The sequence below is a fragment of the Microtus oregoni genome, unplaced genomic scaffold (assembly GCF_018167655.1).
Source record: "Microtus oregoni isolate MIOR12 unplaced genomic scaffold, Mior012 000086F_ref0000336, whole genome shotgun sequence".
Taxonomy (NCBI): Eukaryota; Metazoa; Chordata; class Mammalia; order Rodentia; family Cricetidae; genus Microtus; species Microtus oregoni.
Genome location: NW_024544552.1, coordinates 4,907,546 through 4,934,632, shown reverse-complemented (window position 1 = coordinate 4,934,632; position 27,087 = coordinate 4,907,546). Strand labels below are relative to the sequence as shown.

General features: G+C 42.2%; 1 protein-coding gene across 1 annotated transcript; it reads left to right on the top strand.

Moving 5' to 3' along the window:
* Window positions 1–25,699, top strand: LOC121441971 (SH2 domain-containing protein 1B-like). Its single transcript, XM_041643396.1, has 4 exons — window positions 1–134; window positions 19,737–19,800; window positions 22,375–22,537; window positions 25,662–25,699. Exons 1-4 carry the CDS (start codon window positions 1–3, stop codon window positions 25,697–25,699), a joined length of 399 nt encoding a protein of 132 aa, XP_041499330.1.
* Window positions 25,700–27,087: the final 1,388 nt, after the last annotated feature.

The following is a 27,087-nucleotide window of genomic DNA, read 5'->3' as shown; positions in this document are numbered from 1 at the left end:
ATGGAGCTGCCTTACTACCACGGCCCGCTAACCAAGCAAGAATGTGAGACCCTGCTCCTCAAGGGCGGGGAGGATGGCAACTTTCTGTTAAGAGACAGCGAGTCTGTGCCAGGAGTCCTGTGTCTCTGCGTCTCGTGAGTAGCCTTGACTTCATGAGTTGAACCCTGATGGCAGCCATATAATCAAGGAGTTGAGTCTAATTCTACTTTGCAGTGCTAAGGATTCAGACATGGCTAGAAGGCTGTGCCTACCCAGCTTTTTGGCTTTCCTTTCCCTCCCAGCTGGATGCTATACGAGCAGACCCTGAGATAGCAGAAGTAGGGATGGTGGAGAAGGAAAATCAGAGGGTGATGGGCAGAAGGAAGAACTGTCTTTTCTCCGTATCTCTTTATTTGATACGGAGAAGTCAAGGGACCGTTTAGAATGCTTCAGGCTGAAAGGCTCTCTGGCTACATTCTCATGCAGTATCTAAAGTGCTAATATTTCATGCTTTGTCTGGTTGGTAAAAGACTTTATAAGCAGCATTTCTTTGTTTCTTTTTATCCTTTTTGTGACCTTTTTGAGGCAAGCAAACATGACTGTCATTTTTATAGATGAAGAAATAGAGAAACTGCGAGTCCTTGATCATGCCTGTTTGAGACATGGAGGAGGACTTTATAGAGGGCCTCCTGAGAGGCGTAGTGATGGATGCAATGGTGATGCCAGTGGGAGAGGGAGAGTGGGCTTAACTCTGAATCTAGAGTGAACAAGTAAGCATTCGTAGCGACGAGCAGGATGGGGGGGTCAGTGCACGGAAAAGTACTAAGAGGAAACTTTTGAGAGAAGAGAAGCGCTGGCTGAAAGGCACCCCGGGTTTTAGCTGAGTGAAGGCCACCATGATTAGATATCATCTGGCAGACGGCGGCAGACGAAAGAAGCCGATGAGATACTGAGGATGCTCAGATAGTACCAGGATCCTCTGATGAAGCTGAATTTTGTAACCAAAATGCGCAGGTGGGTTGGGGAGGTTTAGGAGCTCGGCTGAAGTCTGGACAGACAAAGGGTTGTTGTCCCTGTAGGAGAGCTCTCTTGTGCTTCTCAGAGAAAGTTTCTTGGAGAAAGCTGAGAGGGCAAAAGTGACTGTCATTGCTAACTGTTATGGGGGGACCTTTGTTTCTTTAAATGGTGCCCGGAGAAACAGGGGTGTGAGAAAGTCAGCATTCAGTCCTTCCCAGCTTCTGAAGCTAAACGTGATTGTCAGGTTGTTTGTGTGTTCATCTGTGGTTCCATGTGTCAGAGTCCTGGTCCCCAGGTAGTAATATTAAGAGATGGAACAAGGGGAGACCATAGGTATTGGAACTATTACCTTTGGAAGGATCTTAGGAGATGCTGGGTTAGTTCTTCCTAAGTGGGCAGTTATAAAAATAGTAAGACTGGCCCTTCCCCTGACCCATGTTCTGGTTTACTGTCTCTCCATGTGATCCTTCCCTCTGCATGATGTCATCTGCCCCTATGTGATACAGCCAAGTAGGCCTTCGCCAGAACTGGGCCATACTGAGCAGATGAGTGGCGAGCGCTGGGATCTGGAACTTCAAAGTGATAACGTGGATAATAAGACCACTACCACAGTTTGAGCCAAATTTAAAGCAAGCTTGATTTTTTTAATGGGGTGCATTGAAGAGCTGGCTAATGACTGCCTCCTAAATTGAGTTAAAGAGAACAGTCCTGAATCCATTTCTTGGGCACCTTTTGAGAAGTAAAATCATGAGTAGTTTTACAGAAGAGAGACAATGGGGCAATAAAGAAATTTAAAAAAATCTCAAAAAAGAAAAATAGAAAAATAAACATCATATGGTTACCATGATGATTGTGGTTACCTGATTAGGGAAGGTTTAGAGAAGGTTCAGGGAGGGTCAGGGAGGGCCAGAGAGGGTCAGGGAGGGTCAGAGAGGGTCAGGGAGGGTCAGGGAGGGCCAGGGAGGGTCAGGAAGGGTCAGAGAGGGTCAGGGAGGGTCAGGGAGGGCCAGGGAGGGTCAGGGTGGGTCAGAGAAGGTCAGGATATTCTTAAAAACAAGTCCGAGTCATGGGTTGGGGACTGTCAGGTTCCTGGAAACAGAGAGCAACTCAACTTTTACAGTAAATAGAAACTCATGTTTAACAATATAGTACAATGGCTCCTGCCTTCAAAATAGAGCCAGGAAGATTCCTCATTAGTCCTTAAACTAGTGCTACACCATTGCACCTCTGAAGGAAGTGATCAGAACTACTTAAGATGGGGTACATGGCAATAGGAAAAAGTGAGACTGGACCCATCTCAGCCAGGATCCCAGAGCACATGGTCTGCACTGAGATTCTCTTTCAACTCTTAGCTTCCCTGAGGTGTGTCAGCCCAGATCATATATTCATGGAGAGCAAAGGCAACTTAGACTTGTTTAAAAACAACAACAACAAAAGTCAAATGAGAAAAGGAATAAATGAATAAATATTTGCTGAGCACCTTCAGAGGATCAAGCGTCACCCTCCTCGCTGCCCAGGTCATGGAAGAAGAGGTCATGTCCTCACCCACGTCAGAGAAGAGCCGATGTCACGTGGGCTCAGACATCAGGTGTAGGTCAAATGACCCTAGTGACCTCATCATAGACTATGATCACCATTATTTAAAGTTTCTCACAGGCCAAGCCCTGTGCTATACTCTCGCTGATACCTTCACTACAGGCCTGAGCCTGTATTAGAGGAAATTAAGAAGGCAGTGGACCCTGTGGGGCATGCAATTGGTATGATGATTAGACAGAGTATTGCGGTGCACTGTGGGAGCTGACAGCGAAGAATGACCAATCCCTTGAGGAGCGGAGAGCCTCACGTTGGTGCTGAGCCTTGGAGGATAAACAAAACCTTCTTTTATTCATTCAGCAAGTGTCCCCCGAAGTTCTTTAGGTTCCAGGCATAGCTGTAAGCATTGGAATCCAGCAACAAGTAGTGGAGGAAACGCCCCTTTGCGGAGTTCCTTGTAGTAACTAATGTTACCCTATCTTATGCGGGGTAGCAAAACCTTGTCCTTGTTTGTTATTTGTTTTTTGTGATGTGATGTGTGTGTGTGTGTGTGTGTGTGTGAAGTGTGTGTGTGTGTGTGTGTGTATTTGAGACAGGGTCTCACAAAGTCCAGGTATTCATCACTATGTAGCTCAAACTTATTTCAAAATCACAGAACTCTGCCTGTCTCCACCTCCTAAATGTGATTATAAGTATCCATCATCCAACTGTTTATATAGTATCCTATGTTTCAACTTTACTAATGCCCCCAGAGTCACTGAAATGCGTTCAGGGTAGTTATCTCAGAACTAGGCTATAAAGTGCCCAGGGAACTCTGCTATAAAGTGCCCAAGCAGGGGACCTGAGCCCTGACTGTGCCCTCATATCCAGAATGTTGCCATCCTGCTTGCCAGAGACAAACCCCTTCTTTGCTGCACTATATGGACTTCTGGGCTGTTACCAAACCAAACGAGGAAAGCAAGAAAAGTCAGAGATAAAGGAGGGAGGACAGCAGTGGTGGCTCATGCTTGTGGACCTAGCAATTTGGATTGCTAACCTGGCTTATAGAATGAGGCCCTGTCTCAAAATTCCAAAAAGAGAAAGGAAAGAAGGAAGGAAAGCCGGAGGGAGGGAAAGAAGGAGGGAAGGAAGGAACAAAAGAGGAAAAGAAGGAAGGGAATGGAGGGAAGAAAGGGAAGGGAGGGAAGGAAGGAAAAAAGGAAGGGAAGGAAGGAAAGGAAAGGAAGATGGAAGTAAATAAGGAAAAACCATTTAGCCAGGCATGATAATGTATGCCTAGAATCAATTCCAGCCCTTGAGAGGGAGAGGCAAGATCTGGAGTTCGAGGCCAGATTTGGCTGCGTAATAAGTTGAGGCTAGCCTGAACTATACAACATCCTGTTAAAAAATAAATAAAAGGAGGAAGAAGATGAGGCGGATAGGAAGAGGAACTAATGAAAGGCGTGGGAAGCCTCAGAGAACGTCAATCTTGCAGAGAGCTACAGTACATATGGACAGGAAACCGCACCTGGTCACCCAAAGTCATGAAAGCTAGAAAACCTCAATGTGTGAAATGCCTGTGCAGTGCAACTTCATGAAAGGGAGGAAATTGAAACTGGCTCTGCCTTTGTACCTGTAGATTCCAGGCAGGATACACATTAGAGGGTGAAAAGGATTCATCCGAGGAAAGACTCCATCAAGGGAAGGGCAGACTTCCTGTAGCCAGAGAGGCTGCAGGTGTTGTCTGCATTGAGGGGATTGGGGCAATGACTCTCTGTCATCAGAGTTGCAGCTTCCAGATCTTTAAAAAGGGTTCAGAAAGAAAAGCAATAATCTGAACAGCTATATTGTCCTTAAGACATATGCAAATGCCTTCAAGAAAAACCAAAGGGCTGGTTGAAGTTCACTGGTAAAGGATTAGTCTATCATACACAAGGCTCTGAGTTCAACCATAGTACCAAAATACAATTACTACTACTAATGTAATTCTCAAAATAAAATTTAAAAGAGGGGGGCTGGAGAGATGGCTCAGAGGTTAAGAGCATTGCCTGCTCTTCCAAAGGTCCTGAGTTCAATTCCCAGCAACCACATGGTGGCTCACAACCGTCTGTAATGGGGTCTGGTGCCCTCTTCTGGCCTGCAGGCATACACACAATATCAGAATATTGTATACATAATAAATAAATAAATATTTAAAAAAATTTAAAAGAGGGCAATGGTGATTCTTGCCTGGGTTCCCAGTATGTAGGAGGTTGGGGTAAAAAAGATGGTCACGAGTTTCAGGCCAGCCTGAGCTACACAGTGAGTTCCAGATCAGTCTGGAATATGGTGTGAAACCTTGTCATAAGGGCAAGAAGAAAAAGAAAAAAAAGAAAGTGGGAGGGAAGAAAGGTAGGAATGAAAGAAAGAAAAGGGAAAAAAGAAAGTAGAAAAATAACCATTTACACTTATAAAAAGGGAAAGAAAAGCAGAAATTATTTCCCTCCAAATTCAGAAGTCATTTACATTTCAACACACATCAGCAAACTTTTTGCCATGCACACATTGCAATTGTATATGTAATAAAGGGCTCTCAACACAAAATAGTTTTGAACCCATTTTTCTCTGAACATGATGTGTGTGTGTTTTTCTGTTTGTGTGTTGCTTTCATTGATTAATGAATAAAGAAACTGCCTTGGCCTAGTTGAAAGGGCAGAACTTAGGTAGGCAGAGAAAACAGAACTGAATGCTGGGAGGAAGAAGGGCAGAGTCAGAGAAGCCATGAATCCTCTACCAGAGATGGGCACTGGTTAGAATCTTCCGTAAACCACTGCCACGTGGTGATACACAGATTAATGGAGATGGGTTAAACTAATATGTAAGAGTTAGCCAATAAGAAGTTAGAGCAGTGTTTTAATTAATATAGTTTCTGTGTGGTTTTTCGGGTGTAAGCTAGCCTGGTGGCCGGGACAAACAAGGGGCCCTCTCCCTTGTAGTGTGTGTGTGTGTGTGTGTGTGTGTGTGTGTGTGTGTGTGTGTCTGTGTCTGTGTGTGGGGGGGGCCAGAGGTCAATGTCAAGCATCTTCCTTAATTGCTCTTCACCTTATTTTTTGCGGTAGGATCTCTCATTGATCCTGGAGCTTACTGATTTGGCCAGACTAGCTTGCCAGCCATCCTCAGTGATCCTCCTGTCTTCTCTTCCTTGGTGCTAGGAATACAGGCACACAATGCCATGCCCAGCTTTCACACGGGTGCTGGGGATCCAAACTCGCTTCCTTATGTTTGCGCGGAAGCGCTTTACTGACTGAGCCATCTCCCCAGTTCAACAAACCTGGCACTACCATCCTCATGACTGAGCAGCATTTTGCTGGCTGCAATTATTATAACTGATATATCATCAAAAATCTAGGTTATTTCCAATTTTTATTTTGCATTTGATCTGGCGAATTAAATACAATTTGGAACAATTGACAGCTTCGTACTGACATCTTTGAAAATTTGCCTGTCACGGAAGTCTAAACATTTGAGTTTTGTCATGCGCATCAACAAACTGATACAGCACCAGCTTGCACTTACATATGTTCTAATCAAGGGCAGGAAGATGATAGGCAGTCAACAGACTCAGAACATGACTTATAACCTTGGGTTCTCCAGAGTTCCCAGACATGGTGTGCAAGAATGTAATCCACAATTGTTTGACACCATGGGGTCCAGTAGGTTCTATTTCCTTCCACTAATATTTCAAAGTCTGGTTAAAATGAAACTAAAAGGCTGACCACAAACGTGCCTTTCCATAGTACTGGCCACAACTTGGGACAAAATACTCATGAATGAACTGTTCATGAATCAGTTGAGATTTACACGTACTGTTTCATGCTTCTGCACCAAATGACCATTCCCAAGGCTAGCCCATGCTGCAGTGAAACAGTTCAAAATAAATGAAGCTAAGCGAGTCTAGCCTTTTCCAAATGTTTTTCTCTTTGATTTTCTTTGTACTAAAGTTTCTTTTCTTCTGTGACACTTATTCTGCTGCTAACCCCATCTGGTATACTCTTCCTTTCGGACTCAGTGGCCTTTTACTTAAGGAAGCTTCATCCATTAATTTTTTTGCATCACCATTATCCACACTTTAACTTTTCCTCTTCCCTCCAGATTCTTAAATATCTGGAATAAAATTGTGTTCTTATCTTTTTCTGCTTCTCCTATTATCTGTGTCATTCCTGAGTCTATTTCTATTGATTATCTTATTATGGGTTTACTTCTTCTCATTGTTGGTTTTATTTTCTGTCTTTATTTGTGCTTGGCAAATTTGGATTAGGTGCCAGATACAGTGAATTTTACCTTTATGAGTGTCAAAATTTAGTGTTTCCATGAATGTTCTTGAACTTTGCACTAAGAGGCACTAAGTTACTTGAAATGGCCTCATCTTTTGAGGTTTTACTAGATCCAAGAATAGCTTTGGTTCCAGAGCAACTTCTGTTTCTCTGTGGGGTAGAGGTAGGCTATCTTTCTGCATAGCCCACTGATGGATGTACAAGATGGTCTCCTTGTTCCATGAGAAAGAGAACCATTTTCAGACCACAACCTTGGGCTTCTCCTAGCTCTAGTTCCTCTTCACTTTAGGGGAACTGTTTGATGTCCCTGCACTAAGTCACCTCTGTCCTTGCCAGGCCACAGGGTGGAAAAATGTCTTTCAGCCAAAACTAATGTAGCAAGGCTGCACTTCCCCCTTCTCTTGGGGATCAGTGTCCAATGTAGCAAGGCTGCATTTCCCCCTTCTCTCTGGGAATCAGTGTCCAGTATTCAAAGGCTGCAATTTTGTGTATCTTTCCCCAGTCTCTCAGGGTTTTTGAGGAGAAGGGATAATAAGTATGGTCCCATTATTCCATCTTGGCTGGAAGCAGAAGCTATAATTGACGTACTTTTAGTACTTACCATATATGTCGCTTTAAAGTTAGAAAAAGGCAGCCATCACATATGGAGCATTTACTATGCACCAAGCAACAGGTTCACCACTTAACACAACTATTTTGATCATCAGCTCAATAATATGACTTAGCAGAAAAAATGGAGAATTGAAGGCAGGGGGTCATGATGTTTTGATTTATAATAAAAATGAAATATATCCATAATAATTTACATACCTATTTATGTACACAATTGGTGTTCATCCCTTTTTCTAGTATTGATTTCTAAAACTCGTTGGGTCTCTAGGATAACGAGTGGCTTTTATATGTTAACAAAACAATGCCAAAGATAGTCTTGGAATGGAGACTGGCTGCCAGAAAGACCTAGGGTGGATAAACTATTCAAACTTCTCAAGGCATGTGGAGAGAAACAAAGGATGATGTTGCTGGGTGTGGTGGTGAACACCTTTAATCCTGGGACTTGGGAGACAGAGACAGGCAGATTTCTATGAGTTTGAAGTTACCCTATTCTATGTAGTAAGTTACAGGTCAACCAGAGCTACATAGTAAGATACAGTATCAAATAAACAAATAACGGTTGTACTAATGTATAATATTGTTGAAAGTGTTTATGAAGTACAAAAGGGAGGAAAAGGAAGAGAATACAGAGAGTGAGGAGAGCCACTAGTGGTTTGGGGACCTCTATGAGCAACTGAAATCAGACACACTGAGGAAGGGTGAAAGAAGTCAGCCAATAGAAAGGGAACAGAAAGAAGCAGAAAGTGAGGTTGAATTTGTGGATTCTGTAGGTCATTGGCTGGTGTGGGAAATCCTTCTGTCTATGTGTTGCTTTCACTGGTTAATGAATAAATTTGTTTTGGCCAGTGGCTTAGCAGAATAGGGCAAGATGGGAGTTCAAAGCAGATAGAGGAGGAGTGAGTAGGTGGAGTCACAAGAAGCCATGGAACTGCCAGAGGAGAAAGAAGCAAGCCGCCAGCCTGAATCTTGCCAGTAGCCTACAAGCCTCATGGTGAAATATAAAATAATAGAAATGGGTTAACCAAAGATTTAAAACCTAGCTAATGATATGCTTAAGCTATTGGCCAAACAGTATTGCAAATAATACAGTTTCTGTGTGATTATTTTTGGTCTAGGTGGCCAGGAAATGAACACGCAGCCTCCCCCAACACTTGGCTACTATCAGGGCTTCTAGTTTTATTATAAAAATAGTAAGAATTGAAAAGGGTTGATATTTGTCTATCATCTATCTATCTATCTATCCATCAATCATCTCTCTATCTGTGTTTACCTATCTATTACTTACACACTGTCTCAGAATATCAGACTTCTGTGGATGTGTGTATGGGTGTGTGTATTGCTTGTGTCTGTGGCTTATCATTTATTTATTTATTTACTTATTTATTTATCTCTTTATTTATTTATTTAGTCTCACACCCTAGTTTAGGCTGACCTCAAATTCATGGCAATACTCCTGCCTTGGCCTTCCAAATACCAGGGTTGTAGGTGTGCCATCATGCCGGGTTTCTGGTGTGCTGTAGACAGGCCTCGGGGCCTCAGGCAAGCACTCTACCCACTGAGCTGAGTTTCTTCTGTTGATCTTACTACTAATTTCACTGACTTGTTCTTTTACTTTTCCTTGCTTGGGGGTTGTTGCCTACACTCTTTCTGGCCCTTCCCTTCTTCCCTCTTCTCTGGACTCCTTCCTTTTTCCCACTCTGCGTCTTTACCTCTATATCTAATTCATAGTTTTAAAATATTATTTAGGATGCTGTGTGTGGAACAGACTGAAAAAAGTTACGTATTAACACAGAAAGGTTAGGAGAGACTATTGAAAGAGTCTAAGTCATCAGAAGTTAGTGAAATAAAAATGGAAGCGATGTGATGTAATTCAATCAACATATACCATGAAGGTACTTGGCCAGTATTATATATTATATGACATGAAGATGACTGTGGTCCATTTGTACATGATTATGAGCAAGAAAACAGGCATAATAATTGAGGCAAAATCGTGGCTATTTTCTGATATTTATATCAGATGAAATCAAACAAGTGTTGACTACATTACTGTGAAGAATTTTTAAATGGATGAATATACACATACATATATAAAGAAAACATTTTTTTGCTTGGTCATATGGGATTATTCAGTCTAAAAGAGAATATGAAATTGTGAACTGTAATTATAAATACAGTAATATGGGCTGGAGAGATGGCTCAGCCATTAAAGGATAGGCTCACAACCAAAAAATAAATACAGTAATGTTTAATAAGATTGCAACAATTCAAGATATATTTAGATTTTGTGCTAGTCAAAGACTCAAGTAATGTAGTGTTGATGTGGACATCAACACTACACATAGTTCATTTCTTTAAGGTGCTTAGTACAGACAGATATTCTTCCAGAGATGATTTGTATTACGGTCTTAGCAAGTAAAATTGGTGCTTTAGATGGGGTTCAGTCAAAGGGAGACATGTATACACACAGTATATATGTAGAAATAGAATAAGGGTATTCGATCAAGAAGGATGAACTAAATAATAGCTGGAGGTTGTAGTCATCAGAACACAGAGCAGTGTGAAGAAGGTTGAGAAGGGGATGTAGGACACAGAGCATCCAACACAGGGGTCATTTTGGGGTATTCATCACATCAAGTCTAAGAAAAGTCACAGGTATATAAGAGGAGACATGAAATAGACAGAGGGATAAATGAATCTGGGATTCAGGGGCAAGTTGGAGCTAGGAACACAAATTAAAATACAATTCAATAAAAATATTTTACCGGTGGTCCTTCTGTTTAAAAACACTACATCTTTCTTTATTTGATGAACTGTTCTTTCAAAACCTCCTGGTAGCATTTCTTCAAATAGATTTAGCACATTCAGTGTAAGTCAAGAACTGAGTGCTGGGCCTGTATTTAGAGTCAGGCATTGTGCTAGAATGGATAGGTCACACAGAGTGATTCTAAACTTGAGGAACTTACACCTGAGAGTAAACTGTAAATGGATGCATGGCTAATTAAAGTTCAGTATGTTAAGTCCTGGATATGGATAGTAGCGGGTGATTCCCCCCCCCCCCCCCTCCAGAAGTCTGTCTCCTTTGCTCTATCTCAAGACTTTTCGCTGAGGTTCTCAGTGCCCAGAATCATCAACTCAGCTACGTTGTATCACCAGCTGTCTGCACAGAGCTCTGGGTGGAAAGATAGTGTGTAGACTAGTTATTACGGCATGTTGATTGGTAGTGCCGTGATATCTTTACTGGGATAATAATCATAGTGTGATGGTTGGTCTTAATTGTCAATAAGACACAATCTAGAGTCACCTTGGAAGGGAGTCTTAAGGAAGAATTCTCTAGACCAGGTTGGCCTGTGGGCGTGTCTGTGGGAAATTATGCTGATGGAGTAGGAAGGGTCACCCCCTGTGGAGTCCCGAACTGAGAACAAGCCAGTGCGCATGGAGTTCTTGCTCTTTCCTTCTTGACTGTGGATGTCAGTGTGACTTCCTACAATGATAACTGGAGCCCTGAACTAAGATAAACCCTTTCTCCCTATGTCATTTTATTATGATACTTTATACCCGCAACAGAAATGAAAGACAGTTTTATAAGAAGACACCATGCACCTATCAGCTCCTCTTCTTTCCTCCACAGGAACTACCTCTGACTATCTCGTCCCTGCCCCCACCCCCACCCCCAAACACACAGGGGAAGAAAATTAGGGGTACAGAATCTCTTAGATTGACATTTTAGGTCAGTTTTTTTTAAAGGACATAAAGAATTTTTCCCCTGAATGTTGAATAAGATCCACAGCCCCCCTCCCCCAAAGAACTGTTAAATAATAAAAGCATAGCCTGACTCACGCCTTTAGTCCCAGCATTCAGGAGGCTGGAAATCTACACAAAGGCAAATCTTCAGTGGACACCGAAGCCACTGATGAACTCCTCCTTACCCCTTCTTCCTCTCAACATTCCTGCCTGCCTCGACTTTCCATCCCTTCATTCCCCCCCCCTTCTGTCCTCCCTAGTGTTTATCTTAAAATCTGCATTTGAATAAAGCCATTTTCTTTCATTTTCTCCATAGTGAACAGCAACTTATTAATGATAAGTATTGAATCCCCAGTTATTGGGTTCCTCTGTCAATGCAATATGCCAAATCAGATCAAATCAATAAATCTGGATTCCATAAACAGAGCAAAGCAACTCCTGGGTGACTCTCAGAAAGGCAGGAGAGAAAAATCCCATGGCAGCTCTACCCTGTAGGCAGTCTTGTGCAGTTCCAGGGGAGGAACCACCACACTTGGGTTTTCTGAGGGGTGGGGTCTGGATTGGGAGGCGGGGAGGGGAGGCATTGGAATGGGGGAGTGGGAGACTGGAGTGAAGATCGCCAACAGTTAGGTTTAAGGTGTTTTAATCTTTTTTTTTAGTGTGTGTGTGTCTCGGGTAGGGGGATAGGTACACATCTGTGAAGCACAAGGGAGCCTGAGGTTAAAGTAGGGAATCATCTGTTCGTCTGTAATTGTTTTCTCCTTATTCGTTGAGGCAGGTTCTCTCAGTCAAACCCAGAGCTGACAGATGAATCTAGTCTTAATGAAGGGACCATTGCACTGTTGGGTACAGACCACACCCCGACACAATTTCCAACAAAAAGAGATCCCTGATAAAGAGATAGACGGTGGTGGTTGAATCTGAATCAGGCAGAAACAAGTGGCTCAGCAGAAGACAAAATGGAAAACCCCTGCTAGGGCAAGTGACTGGAAAAGTTGGTCAGTGTAGGCAAATAGGGATGTTGATAACTGGACGTTGGTGGTCAGCCCCGGGAATGAGGAAGTGGCCAAAGAAGGAAGAAGATGGGAAGAGCAGCCTGCCAGCGTTATGTTTGGGTTGGTTAGGGCCATTAGCTTACCAGCTAGCTTGCTCTGGGGATCCCTTCAGAGGCTGGGATTACAGGAAGTCACCCCCACCTGGCGTTTTCAGTCCTCATACTTTCATTGTTAGTGCTTTAACCATGGAGCCATCTTCCTAATCCCTACTGTGGAGTTACTTTAATAATTTAATTTAATCACATTAGAGATAATTATGTAATCTATTACTTTAAGTATTTACTTGGTTTTTATATTCATGAATTTTTAATATTTTATTTTATCTTAAAGATGCACTTATTTTTAGCATTTGGGTTTTTGCACCAGGAGTGTGCATAGTCCCCACAGAAGACAGAAGAGGTAAATTCCCTGAACACCACACGGCTGTGAACTATGTGTGTGCTGGAAACTGAGCCTGGGCCCTTTGTCGGAGCAGCAACTGTTAAGTCATGTCTCCCTTTTAAAGCCCCTTTTCCTTTATTTCTTTTTTCAAGACAGATTTTCTCTGTGTAACAGTCCTAGTTGTCCTGGAACTCATTTTGTAGACCAGGCTGACTTTGAACTCACAGAGATCTGCCTGCCTCTGCCTCTTGAGTGAGCAATCATGCCTGGCCCTTTTAAGTATTTTAAATAAATTAAATATACAGGTTCACCAATCTTTATGCTTTTTCTTTTGTTTGGTTTGGTTTTTCAAGACAGGGTTTGTCTAAACTTTTACTTTTTAATAATCGATAAAATTATTAAAATGACATTATCTACAATGTTGCTAGCTCATAAAATACACATTTTCTAATTTTACTAAATTTTATCAAATTTTTCTCAAAGGCATTATACCCGTGGCATATTAACCTTTCTCTAAGGTGTCATCAGACCTATATTTGGCATTAGTGAGTTCCTCCAGCTCTGCCCGTCTGGTATGAGATGGGTGTGACAGTGTCTGTTATGAGGTGAGGCGTCAGTGCTGCTGAACGTGCATTTCTTTAGCCAGCTGTGGAATGACACATCTTTCACGTGTCTCCAGACATCTCCTTTGTCTCCTTGTCCTCATTGTCTATTAGTGCTGTAATCGACTTCTCCCAGTCTCTGGACGTGTCCACTTGTTGGCTTTAATTAAACAAACGAACAAAGAACAAACACATTACTCTGTTTTGTAGCTTGAAATTTTTACCATTGAAAGAAAAGTCTTTCTTACTTCAAGGTCATTAAGCTGTTCATTTACAGTTATTTCTCCAAAGTTTAATGTTTTGTTTTTTCCAAAACAGAGTCTTTAGAGTATGGAGCAGAGGTCCAAGTTCATGTGTTTCCATGTGGAGATGATGCTACCTGTGGTCTCTCTCTCCCGGCAATCTGCGGTGGCAGAGCTGTTGCCTGTCAAGCCGTCACAGCTGCGTAGCTGTACACCTGAGCTAGCCTGTGTGGTAAACTCCGTTCTCCTTGGAACCACTCCTCACTGCGTTCTAAGAATCCTTGGAACCATCGAGACGGGACCTTCTACCGTGCACACACACTCCAATCTTTCGCTTCTCTAAAACTGGTCCGGCTATTCCAAGCTTAGAGTCTGTGTGTGCAGAGGAAGGACATGATCTGGCTCACAGTTTATAAAGGGACCACACAGGCTGTTGAGTAGACTAGTGATGTCAGAGAGAGGGAGCAAAGAATGCCTGGAGCTGTGTCCTTGCAAAGGGAAAATGAGAGGAACTTGATTGGGAGAAGCAAATACACTGCTTGTCTACAGTGACAATGGCGGAGAATTTGAGTTATAGGCTTTGATGGGTGCAAGCACGACAGTGACAGGTGTGATAGTGATGGGTGTGATAGCAATGGGTGTGACAGTGATGGGTGTGACAGTGATAAATGTGATAGTGACGGGTGTGACAGTGATAAATGTGATAGTGACGGGTGTGACAGTGATAAATGTGATAGTGACGGGTGTGACAGTGATGGGTGTGACATTGATAAATGTTATAGTGATGGGTGTGAGAGTGATAAATGTTATAGTGATGGGTGTGACATTGATAAATGTGATAGTGACGGGTGTGACAGTGATAAATGTGATAATGATGGGTGTGACATTGATAAATGTGATAGTGACGGGTGTGACAGTGATAAATGTGATAGTGATGGGTGTGACAGTGATAAATGTTATAGTGATGGGTGTGACATTGATAAATGTGATAGTGATGGGTGTGACATTGATAAATGTTATAGTGATGGGTGTGACATTGATAAATGTGATAGTGTTGGGTGTGACAGTGATGGGTGTGACAGTGATAAATGTGATAGTGATGGGTGTGACAGTGATAAATGTGATAGTGATGGGTGTGACAGTGATAAATGTTATAGCGATGGGTGTGACAGTGATGGGTGTGACAGTGATAAATGTGATAGTGATGGGTGTGACAGTGATAAATGTGATAGTGACGGGTGTTACAGTGATGGGTGTGGCAGTCATCTGTGTGGCAGTGGTGGGTGTGACAGTGATGGATGTGATTGACGGGTGTGACATTCATGGGTGTGGCAATATCTGAGAAGCAATATTGGTGAGCACATGGTAGAAGGCTGGGATTCTCTTCTGATTGCTTTCCTTCTCTCCGTTCCCATTTCTCACAGAGAACATAAGAGCAATCAATAAGACTCTCTAAAGAAAAGGAATGTTGTTCCACAAGGAAACAGAAATCATGGTACATTATCTAGCTAGGCTGAAACAGTATTTATAATGTCATCATAATGTTAACATTTAATATTAACTTACTTAAAAATTATGTGATAGCTGAGAAGAGAAAGCAGAGACAGTAAGAAGAGGCAGAAGTGCACAAAAGATAAGCCCTCTAAAATTAGAGACAATATTTTCAAAGAAGGCAGTTAACAAGTCTGTGTACAAGATTTTGAAATAAGGCAAGTACAAAAAGCTACTAAGAGAGACAGGAAGGACTGGGCAAGGAGCAGTGCCTGATACTGAGAATGGAAAAATAGGCAGGAAACTGCCAAATTTGGTTATAAATTTTATAGTTGACTTTTAAACTGCATGCATATATTACCCTGGAAAAATTAAATGTAATTGGAAAGTAAAACCTATAAAGTCTACCACCTTCAAAAATATTTCTCCCTCCACCCAGCAACTGAGAGTACTGGCTATCTTGGCACCAGATATGTATGTGGTACACAAATCAACACACAAGAAAAACATCCATATGCATAAAAAAGGCAGATGATGGATTTAAGGAGAAAAAATAAAGAAGAAAATTGTTTCTGAGGAACATAGGGAAATTATTGATTCTCTGGAACTATTAGGAGTTTAAGTGAGTGGGGTAGGAGACAGAGGCAGGTGGATCTTTGAGTTTTAGGCTAGCCTGGTCTATCTATAAAGTGAGTTCCAGGACAGAGAAACACTGTCTCAAAAAACAAACAAAGAGGGCTGGAGAGATGGCTCAGTGGTTAAGAGCATTGCCTGCTTTTCCAAAGGTCCTGAGTTCAATTCCCAGCAACCACATGGTGGCTCACAACCATCTGTAATGAGGTCTGGTGCCCTCTTCTGGCCTGCAGGCATACACACAAGAGAATATTGTATATATAACTAATAAATAAATAAATAAATAAATATTTTAAAAAAACAAGCAAGCAAACAAAAAGTTATTTTTGTTATACTGTATGTTTTTGTCCTTGTTTAAGGCATTATGCATATGAAGCTCACTTTAAAATGTAATATACAATTAAAAAATGTAGGTTAGTAGTCATCTATAATAATAAAACTTGTCATGTTTTCAAGATCATACAGGGATATATTTTAGATAGATAGGTGATCTTTGAACACTTCAAAGGCCTACAGAATATGCATTTAAGGTGATTGATCACTTAAGATTTTTCATGACAGTAAGACACATCTACTCCCAGCAGCAATAATCTACTTCATAAAAGTATGATGGACCTCAAAGAACCTCCATACGGAGTTTGCTTTCACTGTGGCAAAGCTAGACAATTGGGCAGGAAACTGCTCTTTCCTTGACTGCTGACAGTATGCTGTACATACTGGACAGGCAGGACACAAAGGAAAAAAATACATGGTTGAACTTTGCCAAGACAAAGTAAGGAAGTCCTTCAAAAGTCCTGCTTCATAGAAAAGTCTGCCAGACATTCTGCAAGATACACAGGAAAGTGATTGCTGAACATTGCCAAGACTAGGTGGAATAGTCCTCTAAAATTTCTGCTTCATAGAAGAGTCTGCCAGATATTCTAGGACTGTGGGACTGTGGCTCAAAGATAGATGCCCCAACACTGCTGAGGAACCTTGGGTGATTGCCCAGGCAGCCAGATATCTGCCATTTCTATAGTCTTAGAGGTGGTTTGTACTATACTTCCTGTTTCCTCAGGTAATATTATATCCTTCTGGGGTCTTTGATGAAGACTAGATACTTTTTTTTTAAAGCAGTCTTTTTTTTCTTTCTGCTTATTTATTTATTTATTTATTTATTTATTTATTCCAAGACAGAGTTTCTCTGTAGCTTTGGAGCTTATCCTGGAACTAGCTCTTGTAGACTAGGCTGGCCCTGAACTCACAGAGATCTGCCCGCTTCTGCCTCCCAAGTGCTGGGATTAAAGGCATGCACTACCACTGTCCAGCCTGAAGACTAGATACTTATAGCTACAGTTTTCCTTAGTTATGATAGAAAATAATTTAGGTACAAAACTTTGAACTCACCAAGATAAGATAAAAAATACTTCCTTTGAATTTGCCAAACACAAATGGACTCAGTATTATAAATGTAATCCTCACTTGATAATTATTCTTGCTATGTATAGCTTTACTATGTCAAAGTTAAAACCTTTCCTTTTTATTTAGACAAAAGGGGAAATGTTGTAGAATATTTTTTTAATTAGGCAAAGATGTGTTGTTACATTTATGCTGCATTTGTTTAATGATGTAAGGATGGGATGTGTTGTATTTGTTTCACCTTGCCTGCCTAAGGCACTTGATTGATGTAATAAAGAGATGAATGGCCAATAGCTAGGCAGAAGATGGATAGGTGGGGCTGGCAGGCAGAGACAATAAATAGGAGGAGAGATCTAGGCTCAAGGAGAAGAGAGAAGGAGAGAAGAACAAGAGATGAGGAGAGGGACATGCCCAGGGCCAAAAGCTAGGCAGTCACCAGTCAACCACACATGAGAAGCACTAAAAGTAAGATATACAGAAGGAAAGAAATGTAAAAACAAAAAACCCCCAAAAAACTGCATTAAAACGTAGATGAAGAGAGACAGATTAAGTTATAAGAGCTATTGGGACAAGCATAAGACAAGGCCAAACTTTCATAACAAGATGTCTCTGTATCACAATTTGGGAGCTGGTTGGTGACCCAAAAGAAAAAGCCTGGTACGAGATGGAAATAGCATATTGATTGAAATTTCAAGATCTGAAGTGTAATTTCTACTGGCATGTTATTTTCATACTACATAAACCAAAGAAATCATAAAGTTGAAGTTTGTAAGCCAAACCATTGTATTAGGCTACACTTCCTTATAAAGTCACATAAATCATTACGTGTGTGTACACATATATACATATATACACACATATATGTGTACACACACACATAATTATATATATCACCTGAGTATTAAAGGAAATAGTGATAATGTTAAGTAAATAATCTAAGAAGGATAAATATATTAGCTTGGTTTCTACTGCAGTGATAAATACCATGGCCAAAAGTAACCTTCGGAGAAAATAGTTTATTTGGCTTATATGTCCAGATCTCAGTCCATCACTGAGGGAATTCAGGGCAGGAACTCAAGCAGGAGCAGAGGCAGGAACCATGGAAGGATGCTGCTTACTGATTTGCTCTTTAGTCTCATGTTCAACTACTTTAAAAAAAATCTGGCATATTCACATGTAAAACAGTGAGTTCTCATGAGATATGGAAAAACATGGTTATTATTAGTGATGAGTGGGGTAGGGTGGTAATTTGTGGCTAGAAAAAACTTGCTCCAGACTATCAAGACTCAGAATATTTCCTACTGACTTGATAATGATGCATGCACGACTCTAAAATAGCCCACCTTTCTCTACTAGGGAACCACAGTGAAATGATGTTCTCCTACAGTGGTAAATATTCAAAGAAGCTATTTTGTAATGCTATTTTTTTTTGAGACCGGATTTCTCTGCGTAGCTTTGGAGCCTGTCCTGGAACTCACTCTGTAGCCCAGGCTGGCCTCGAACTCACAGGGATCCACTGCCTCTGCCTCCCACGTGCTGGGATAAAAGGTGTGTGCCACCACCTCCTTTCTTTGTAATGTTATTTTAAATATTGTGAGACAATATTTGCAACAAAAGAATATGCCCTTGAAAATTTAAAGAGTTTTTATAAAAATATATATCAACATAAGTCAGGGAAATAAAAGTGTTATGGAGTTCAAGACTCCTGGAAAAAGACCACAGAATCAATCTGGATAATAAGGAGTTAAATTTGTGAAAACTGCTAGCAGGAGAACAGTCTCTGAGTCAGCCCTGAGATTGCCATGAGAAGGGAGTGGGGGAGGGTTTTTAAAGTGAAATGACAAGAAAAAGCAGAAGCAGGTTCTAGAAGCCAAAAATGGCAGTTAGACACATCATAACAAGTAGATGGTCACTGAGCCTGAACATTTTGGGGTAGGGGGTCACTGAGCCAGGGTTCCTGGGAACTATCTTCCAGGGACAGGCATCAGAGACAAGCTAGCCAGGACCAAGATGGATGACCATCGTAAATGGAGCTAGTCAGGACCACGATGGATGGCCAACATAAATGGAGTTTCTTTTGCCATCACAGAAGGAATCATCCTGTTTCTCCTCTGTGTGTTTAAACCAACTGCAGCTATCTTTTTTATATGTAACAGGACCTGCCCAGGGAAGGCACAGCTCATAGTGGGTCTACCCCCCTACATCCATCTTTAATCAAGAAGAGGCCCTACAACTTTCAAACAGGCCAATCTGATAAAAGCATTTTCTCAGTTAAGGTTTCCATTTTTCAGAGGACCCTTGCTGTGCCAAGGTGACCAAAAAATTAACCAGAACAAGCAAGGAAGGAGTTTAGGGCACATAGGTGAGAACAGAGAAGAGAGAAGAAATTGGTGGATTGGAAAATTCATGGGTCAAGAAATTGTGGAATTAGTGAGCTAGAGAAAGAGAGGAGAAACAATAGAAGAGCGGGATTCTCATTATGAAGTAGTTGCACTTTCTGATAAAGATCAAAATGTAAGCAAGGACCTTCAAATCTTCCTCCTCATCCTCTTTGCTAGAGTTCACACTCTGTTATCTCTAAGAGGCTCTGTTTCCAAAGCTTTCTTTCATTCAAATTCAAATGAGAGAGTCTAGGAATGGTCAGTTTCTTTCTTAGGATCTAAGACGGAAAAACACATTGGGTCTGAACTGCATAGACAGCCATCACGGAGTTTTGAATATAAGAACATCAGTATTTACGAACTCATCTTTCCATAGGTTTAGAAAGTTTGTCTACACCTACCGAATCTTCAGAGAGAAATATGGATATTACAAGATACAGGTAAGAATGCATAAGGACTGTCACACAACAGTGTGGGAATTAGGGGAAAGCTGGGGTCATCTCCTGAATCTTTGATGTGACCACGCGGAGATTTTTACAAGCAGGAGTACCACATCAAGTTCAATAAGCAGCGAGTGTCACCTGTCTCTGAGAGAAACAGGCCAGTGCTGGAGTGGAGTTCCACACTTTAGTAATCCTAGCTGTTGCTCCAGACTGTAGAGACAGTCAAGCCACTCCCATCAAGGTCAGTCCCAAGAACCTGGACACCATTGACAACTGCTCTATAAAACTAAACCATATCCCAGGACAGGAATGGGAAGGCAGGTGGCTGGAAGCTCAGATGTTCCAAAGTCAAGCGTATCCGCAGCTGTCTGAAAATAGAATAGGAGCCATTAAGTAGCTGGAAGTTTTAGGGACTCCTTTAGTTTCTCTGGTTCCCTGTGAACTCAACAGGGAAATCTCTTTGCTTCTTTTGAATTTAGTTATGCGCTTTAAGAAATTTAAGTATAACAAATGTAATGGAATTCTTAATTACCACCATAAGATTCTAAAATACATTCTGAGAAATATCTTCAATATGCTCACGTAACTGTGAATATCTGAAAGAGATTAAAACATACAGCGATCCCTAAAATACCTAAGCATCTTTTTTTTTCTTTTTTCTCTTTTTTGCTGTGGAAGACATCCTCGAGGCAATTGATAAAATTTGAATTAGTTTCAAAATTCAAACAAGATTAGTAAGTAGTACTTCATGAAAGTTAATTTTCTGATTTTAATCATTATAATATGGTTATGCAGTGTCTTTGCTTTTTGGACTACTGAAATACTTAGAAGTAATTAAAGAAATATACCTTCAACTTTTCGAAGGCTTTTGAATATTTTTTTGAGATCATACTTTAATTGCATCATGGTCCCTGCCCTTTCCTCCCTCCAGACCCTTTTTCTCTTTCATGGCCTCTTTTTACATTGTCGTTACACACATACACACACACGCACGCACGCACACACACACACACACACACACACACACACACACACACATCACCTAAGCGCATAAGTATACCTACTCAGACTGCATTATGTCACTCGTATCCATGAGTTTTCACTGACATGGCTGACATCCATATTCAATATGGATGACACCGATAGAATACTAATGAGGATGGCGGAAAACTCCCGAGGCCTCAACTCTACATAAAGAAATGCAGGCAACCGAAGGATGCCGAGAGTGGGAGAAACAGTCTTCTGAGGAGAAAAATCACACCAGACTGGTTATTGCATACCAAATGGTCAGCCCTGAAAACTATTTTTAAAAAAGAATGTTCATATGTAGACTGGCTGTGGTGGCTCATGTCTGTAATCCTAACACTTAAGAGGTAGAAGGAGGAGGTTCACAAGTTCAAAGTCATCATCAGTTGAGGTCAGCTTGGGCTACATGAAACCTTTTTTTTTTTTTCAAAAATAGAGCAATATATATATATATATCCATTTATTTTAGAGAGAATAAAAAGGCAAACAAAATGTTATTATGTAGTATATGAATGGAGAATTTATGGGAATTTTACTTTTACTATTTTTCCAATTTGCCCATGTCTGTCTGCACTTACCTCAAAATAAAATGCCTTCTATTAAGTAGACCATTTTGAAAGCCATTTTTCTTTTTTTCTTGTATACATTTGGGAATTCTGGATATTCCCTCAGAACCTGCTTTCTCCCTCTTGTTTATGTTTCTGAACAAACTGGAGAGCTCTCCACGCGGCTCATAACTCGGATCCAGAGAAGCATTTGGCTGAGGGAAGGTTGTACCCTCACAGGCCTGCACAGGCCTTCGAGCTGCAGCGACGCTCACACAGGAACACATGCCGAAGTGTTTGCATCTCTATGGAGGTTAAGCATGTGCTTCAGAAAACCTTCCAGCCCTATCTGTTAGCCAATGCTCGGGCCATAGATCACCACAGTGACGACCAAGGAAATCATACACAAAAGGGCAGGAGAGAAAAACTCTTCTTGTTTTTAAGGTCCTATCAGAAAAGTTGATTTTTTTTTCCATTCTGGTTGCTAACCGGAAAACGGGTCTGCGATTTCACTAAGTCACGTTGACATCCTACTCTCAGTATAAACTGGGACTTGTTTCTCTTTATGTGCGCCCTATGGAGAGCCCACATGCATCTTATAGCTCAATTATTTGGCATTTTCTTCCAGGAGTCCCTTCACTCAGCGAAGGTCAGGAGCACGGCACAGTCTGGTAGGGGACTCCAGTAGGGCTACAATAAGAACCACCCCGGACGAATTGCCAAGGAGGGGGCTCACTCAACACAGTGGCCGAGGATCTTTTAAGTAGATCTCCCCTTTATAAGGGGTTGCTCGGTCACGAGCTTTCTTTCCAGAATGAGGAACCTCTCTGTGAAAGGCCGTTGGTGAGATCACCGGGCCTGACCTGCTAGCCTCTTGCTTTCCACTTGTCAACTCAACTCTCAAAAGCAACCCTAAAAAAAAAAAAACCACTGTTGCAAGAAGTGTCACATTTCACCCACAGCCGCACAGTGACCAGTGACCTTTCTTATGTCTTTGCAGACTGTGGAAGGGGCACCAAAACAGATCTTTCCAAACCTAGAGGAACTAATCTCCAAATTTGAAAAGCCAGGTCAAGGACTGGTGGTTCACCTTTCAAACCCAATAACGAGAAAGAGCTCCTGCCCAAGAGGAAGAAGGATGACGTTAGAGCTGAATGTCTATGGTAAGAGCCCTGACAAAGTGTCAGAACGGACCCCGAACCCCACATCCTCTCATAGTCTACTCTGTAGAGTTAGTGGAAATTGATACCTTGCTCTAGGACATTGCTCTAAAGAGCTTCATCTTGCTAAGTGCAAATTTCCACTATCCTGAGAAACAGCATTTTTCGCCCTGCATGTGGCCAAGACATGGAGTTGTCTGTGCTAGGACAACCAGCAGTGAGAGGGAAGGCCCTGAGCGAAAAGCTAACGTGGACTTCATTCTGGGGCCATGTGCAGTCCACTCATGGGAATAAATGTACAGATGGGCAGGTTTTCACTGAAAAAAAATCATATTAAATCACCCACCAAGACTTCTGTTACATTTTGCTCCATTTTTGCTAAGCTTTCATTTGTAAAATGATCAGGAACAAATTATTTCATATATATCCCAAAAAGAATGAAGCCATTGTGATACATGGGGTGGGGGCTTCAGTACCTACGAGTAAAGTCTACTCACAGGACTTGCAGATCCTATTCCAAGCTTACCCTCACCTTCGTCATCTGCCCATTGCAGCGCATTTGGAGAGAATCTAGCATCTGCCCGTTCTTGGGAATTTTGAATTAAACACAGACACCCAGAGACATTTTTGGTCCCACCCAGTTCCCCATGACCAAGTGTGTGGCTTCATTCTGTGCCAGAGGGATTGCAGTTGTCTGTGGGTGGCAATGGTAATGACAGCAGGTCTGCTAACTAGGGAAGGGTGAGAGGGCATGAGTTCTCAGGGATCCTGGAAGCATCCCTATCCATGCTATTCCGTGTGAGCATCCCTATCCTTGCTATTCTGTGTGAGCATCTCTAACCATGCTATTCTGTGTGAGCATCCCTATCCATGCTATTCTGTGTGAGCATCCCTATCCATGCTATTCTGTGTGAGCATCCCTATCCATGCTATTCCGTGTGAGCATCCCTATCCTTGCTATTCTGTGTGAGCATCTCTAACCATGCTATTCTGTGTGAGCATCCCTAACCATGCTATTCTGTGTGAGCATCCCTATCCATGCTATTCTGTGTGAGCATCCCTATCCATGCTATTCCGTGTGAGCATCCCTATCCATGCTATTCTGTGTGAGCATCCCTATCCATGCTATTCTGTCTGAGCATCCCTAACCATGCTATTCTGTGTGAGCATCCCTATCCATGCTATTCTGTGTGAGCATCCCTATCCATGCTATTCTGTCTGAGCATCCCTAACCATGCTATTCTGTCTGAGCATCCCTAACCATGCTATTCTGTGTGAGCATCCCTATCCATGCTATTCTGTGTGAGCATCCCTATCCATGCTATTCTGTGTGAGCATCCCTAACCATGCTATTCTGTGTGAGCATCCCTATCCATGCTATTCTGTGTGAGCATCTCTATTCATGCTATTCTGTCTGAGCATCCCTAACCATGCTATTCTGTGTGAGCATCCCTATCCATGCTATTCTGTGTGAGCATCCCTATCCATGCTATTCTGTGTGAGCATCCCTATCCATGATATTCTGTGTGAGCATCCCTATCCATGCTATTCCGTGTGAGCATCCCTATCCATGCTATTCTGTCTGAGCATCCCTAACCATGCTATTCTGTGTGAGCATCCCTATCCATGCTATTCTGTGTGAGCATCCCTATCCATGCTATTCTGTGTGAGCATCCCTATCCATGCTCTTCTGTGTGAGCATCCCTATCCATGCTATTCTGTGTGAGCATCCCTATCCATGCTATTCTGTCTGAGCATCCCTAACCATGCTATTCTGTCTGAGCATCCCTATTCATGCTATTCTGTCTGAACAAAGTCACTCTTTAGGCTGCTGTGATAAGCTTCTCAATTCTCTAAAACGATGAAGCATGGGATTTTAATGATGAAAAGAAAACCTGTCCCATACGATTGTTCCCATACATCCACCTTCATTCGGGGGATTGTGTGATCAGTACAATCTGGTCATTTCCTACAGGCCCAGCCACAGACACAGCCCTACTTCTCTTTTCCACAAAAATTTACAGAATTCAGAAGTATAAAAAGTCTTGAGAAATAGCCTGGTTGGTAAAGTGCTTGCCTTGATTGTGTGAGACCCTGAGTTGGATCCCTACAAATGATGGTTTTAAAAATCTGGACATGGTGGCACAAGCTTGCCACCCCAAGGCTGAAGAGGCAGACACAGGTAGATCTGTGGAGTGCCCTGACCATCAAACCGGTGAGCTCCAAGCCAGGGGAAGGCTCTGTTTCAAGAGAGAAGGTAGATGGAACCCGAAGAACAACATGTAAGGCTAATCTCTGGCCACACACACAGGCACTCATGTGCATACACACCTGTGTCCATGCATACACACCTGCATACACACCTGCGTCCACACCTGCGTCCATGCATACACACCTGCATACACACCTGCGTCCATGCATACACACCTGCATACACACCTGCGTCCACACCTGCGCCCATGTATACACACCTGCATACACACCTGTGTCCATGCATACACACCTGCGTCCATGCATACACACTTACACACAAAAGTGTTAAGGGGAAGAAGAGGAAAGCATAAATGTGTCAAAGTCAGATGCTAGTTGCAAATCAAGATGAGTTGCTGGGGATGGCTGGGATGGTAATAGTATTGCCTAAGCTGTAATAAAATGCTACCAAATCCCTGGAAATTGGTAGAGAATGGGCTTGGGATAGATCTTTCCCAAGAACTGTACATGGAATTTTTCAAGCGTGATCAGACCTGGTGGAATGTGCTCCAGGTACTTAGCTACCAACGGGGAAATGCCTTCCCATGGCTGGAATTCTTCCTTCCCTTCCTCTTGTCTCCTTAGAATAAGCTCCGTGCAGAGCTACATGGGATTTTCACTGGTGAAGGCAGACATTGAGTATTAGAAACTAAGGCTCCACTTATCAAACAAAACAAAACAAAAACAAAAAAAACCCCAGAAAAACACAAAACCTCTATTTGGCCAGCCAAGTTCCTAGTGCCACTGCAGCCTTTGACGATGTCTCTGTGATGTGGAATTGGCACTACTCTGTGCATGGTGCTCTTTCCCTCGAGTCGGGCTGCCTAGTGGGACTTCTGGGTGTGACATCTCATGGCTGTCCTTTGCTTATCCCCAGAGAACACTAGCGAGGAATACGTGGATGTCTTGCCTTGAAAACAAGAACATAGGAGAAAACAAGCTGACGGAAAGGTGGTAGAGTTCTCCGCCGCCCCCACCTCTGCAAGTGTTGATCGAAAGTGTCAGTTTCTAGCAGGCCTTTGAGACTCCTCTGATCTGGGTAGCAGGATCTTCTCTACTGAAGCCTTGGAGAAGTCCCTCCCCATATCCCGGCCTTCAGGCACACTCATAAGAAGCTCCAAAGCCACGGCTCCACCTGTCACTCTCCTATCTTGGGATTGGACAGCCAGAATCCAGTCTCCTGACTGGCTGGTCAGAGGCACCACCACTGATCCTGGCTGGCAACATCTAACAGGACACTGGGAAGGGCTGCTTCATCGAGAGGGAAGAATGTTCTGCAGTGACTCCAGAGTCCCTGTCCCATGGTTGTGTGACTTTGGACAAACCACACTTTCTGGTGTGGTTGAGTGGTTGATACACACTAACCTGGACCCTCTGTTGAGCCTGGTTGTCCCGGGTGGAGCAGGGGTCTGAGCAGAGGAATCAAGATCTAAGAATATTGAAGAAGCAAACATGTCCTCCCCCTGTCTTGGTCTTGATGAGGTCTGTGACCCACCTGTGGTTCCTTTCCCTCCAGTTTGGGCTAGGCTGACTTCCTGCCAGACTTTCCGCTGGCCACAGTTTTTCCCGATTTTTCCCAATTCTATATGTACAGCAATCACTTTGCCATCTCTGCCTTCTGATAAACAGAATAAAAATATTTATTTTTTTAAATAATTTTGTTGGTTATCATACAGAGAAATGGGTTTCATTCTGACCTTTTTATACCTTAAATCATCATTTTTCTTTCGTTTCTTTTTTCTTTTTCTTTTTTCTTTTTTTTTTTTTTTGAGACAGAATCTCAGTCTAGCCCAAACTAGCTTCAAACTCAAACTTCCTGTCTCAGCCTCCCAAGTGCTTGGATTACAGGCACACATGATCACATGTGGCCAATACTTCATTCTTGACCTTCCATTGTACTGCCCCCCCCTTTCTCCCTCTGTCCCCTAAAGAGACTCCCTTCTGCATATATTCCTTTGCCTTCTCTGTTTGTGCTTCCATTTTAGACCTCTTCCTCCTGTCTCATAGTCTGATTTCTGAACTTTCATGTCCTCCATATGTATGTATGTGTTTATTCATATAAATTTAAATCTAGATTTTGCATAGGAGAAAAATGTGGTTTGTCCTTCTGAATCGGATAAATTTCACTTAACATAAATGACCTTCAGGACTGTCCGTTTCTTGGTGTGTGTGTGAATGCTATAAATTCATTGTTCTAATTCCATTGCGTGTGTGTATCAATGCATGGTTATTTTACAGATGTTTTCACATGGGTGGTCCTATTCCTGCTTGTGTTCTAAGTGCCATCCAAGTATGGCTGTGCC

Coding starts and splice junctions, on each gene's coding strand:
- LOC121441971 (XM_041643396.1), top strand. CDS start 1: ATGGAGCTGCCTTACTACCACGGCCCGCTAACCAAGCAAGAATGTGAG. Junction 135..19,736: donor GTCCTGTGTCTCTGCGTCTC/GTGAGTAGCCTT, acceptor ATCTTTCCATAG/GTTTAGAAAGTTTGTCTACA. Junction 19,801..22,374: donor ATGGATATTACAAGATACAG/GTAAGAATGCAT, acceptor ATGTCTTTGCAG/ACTGTGGAAGGGGCACCAAA.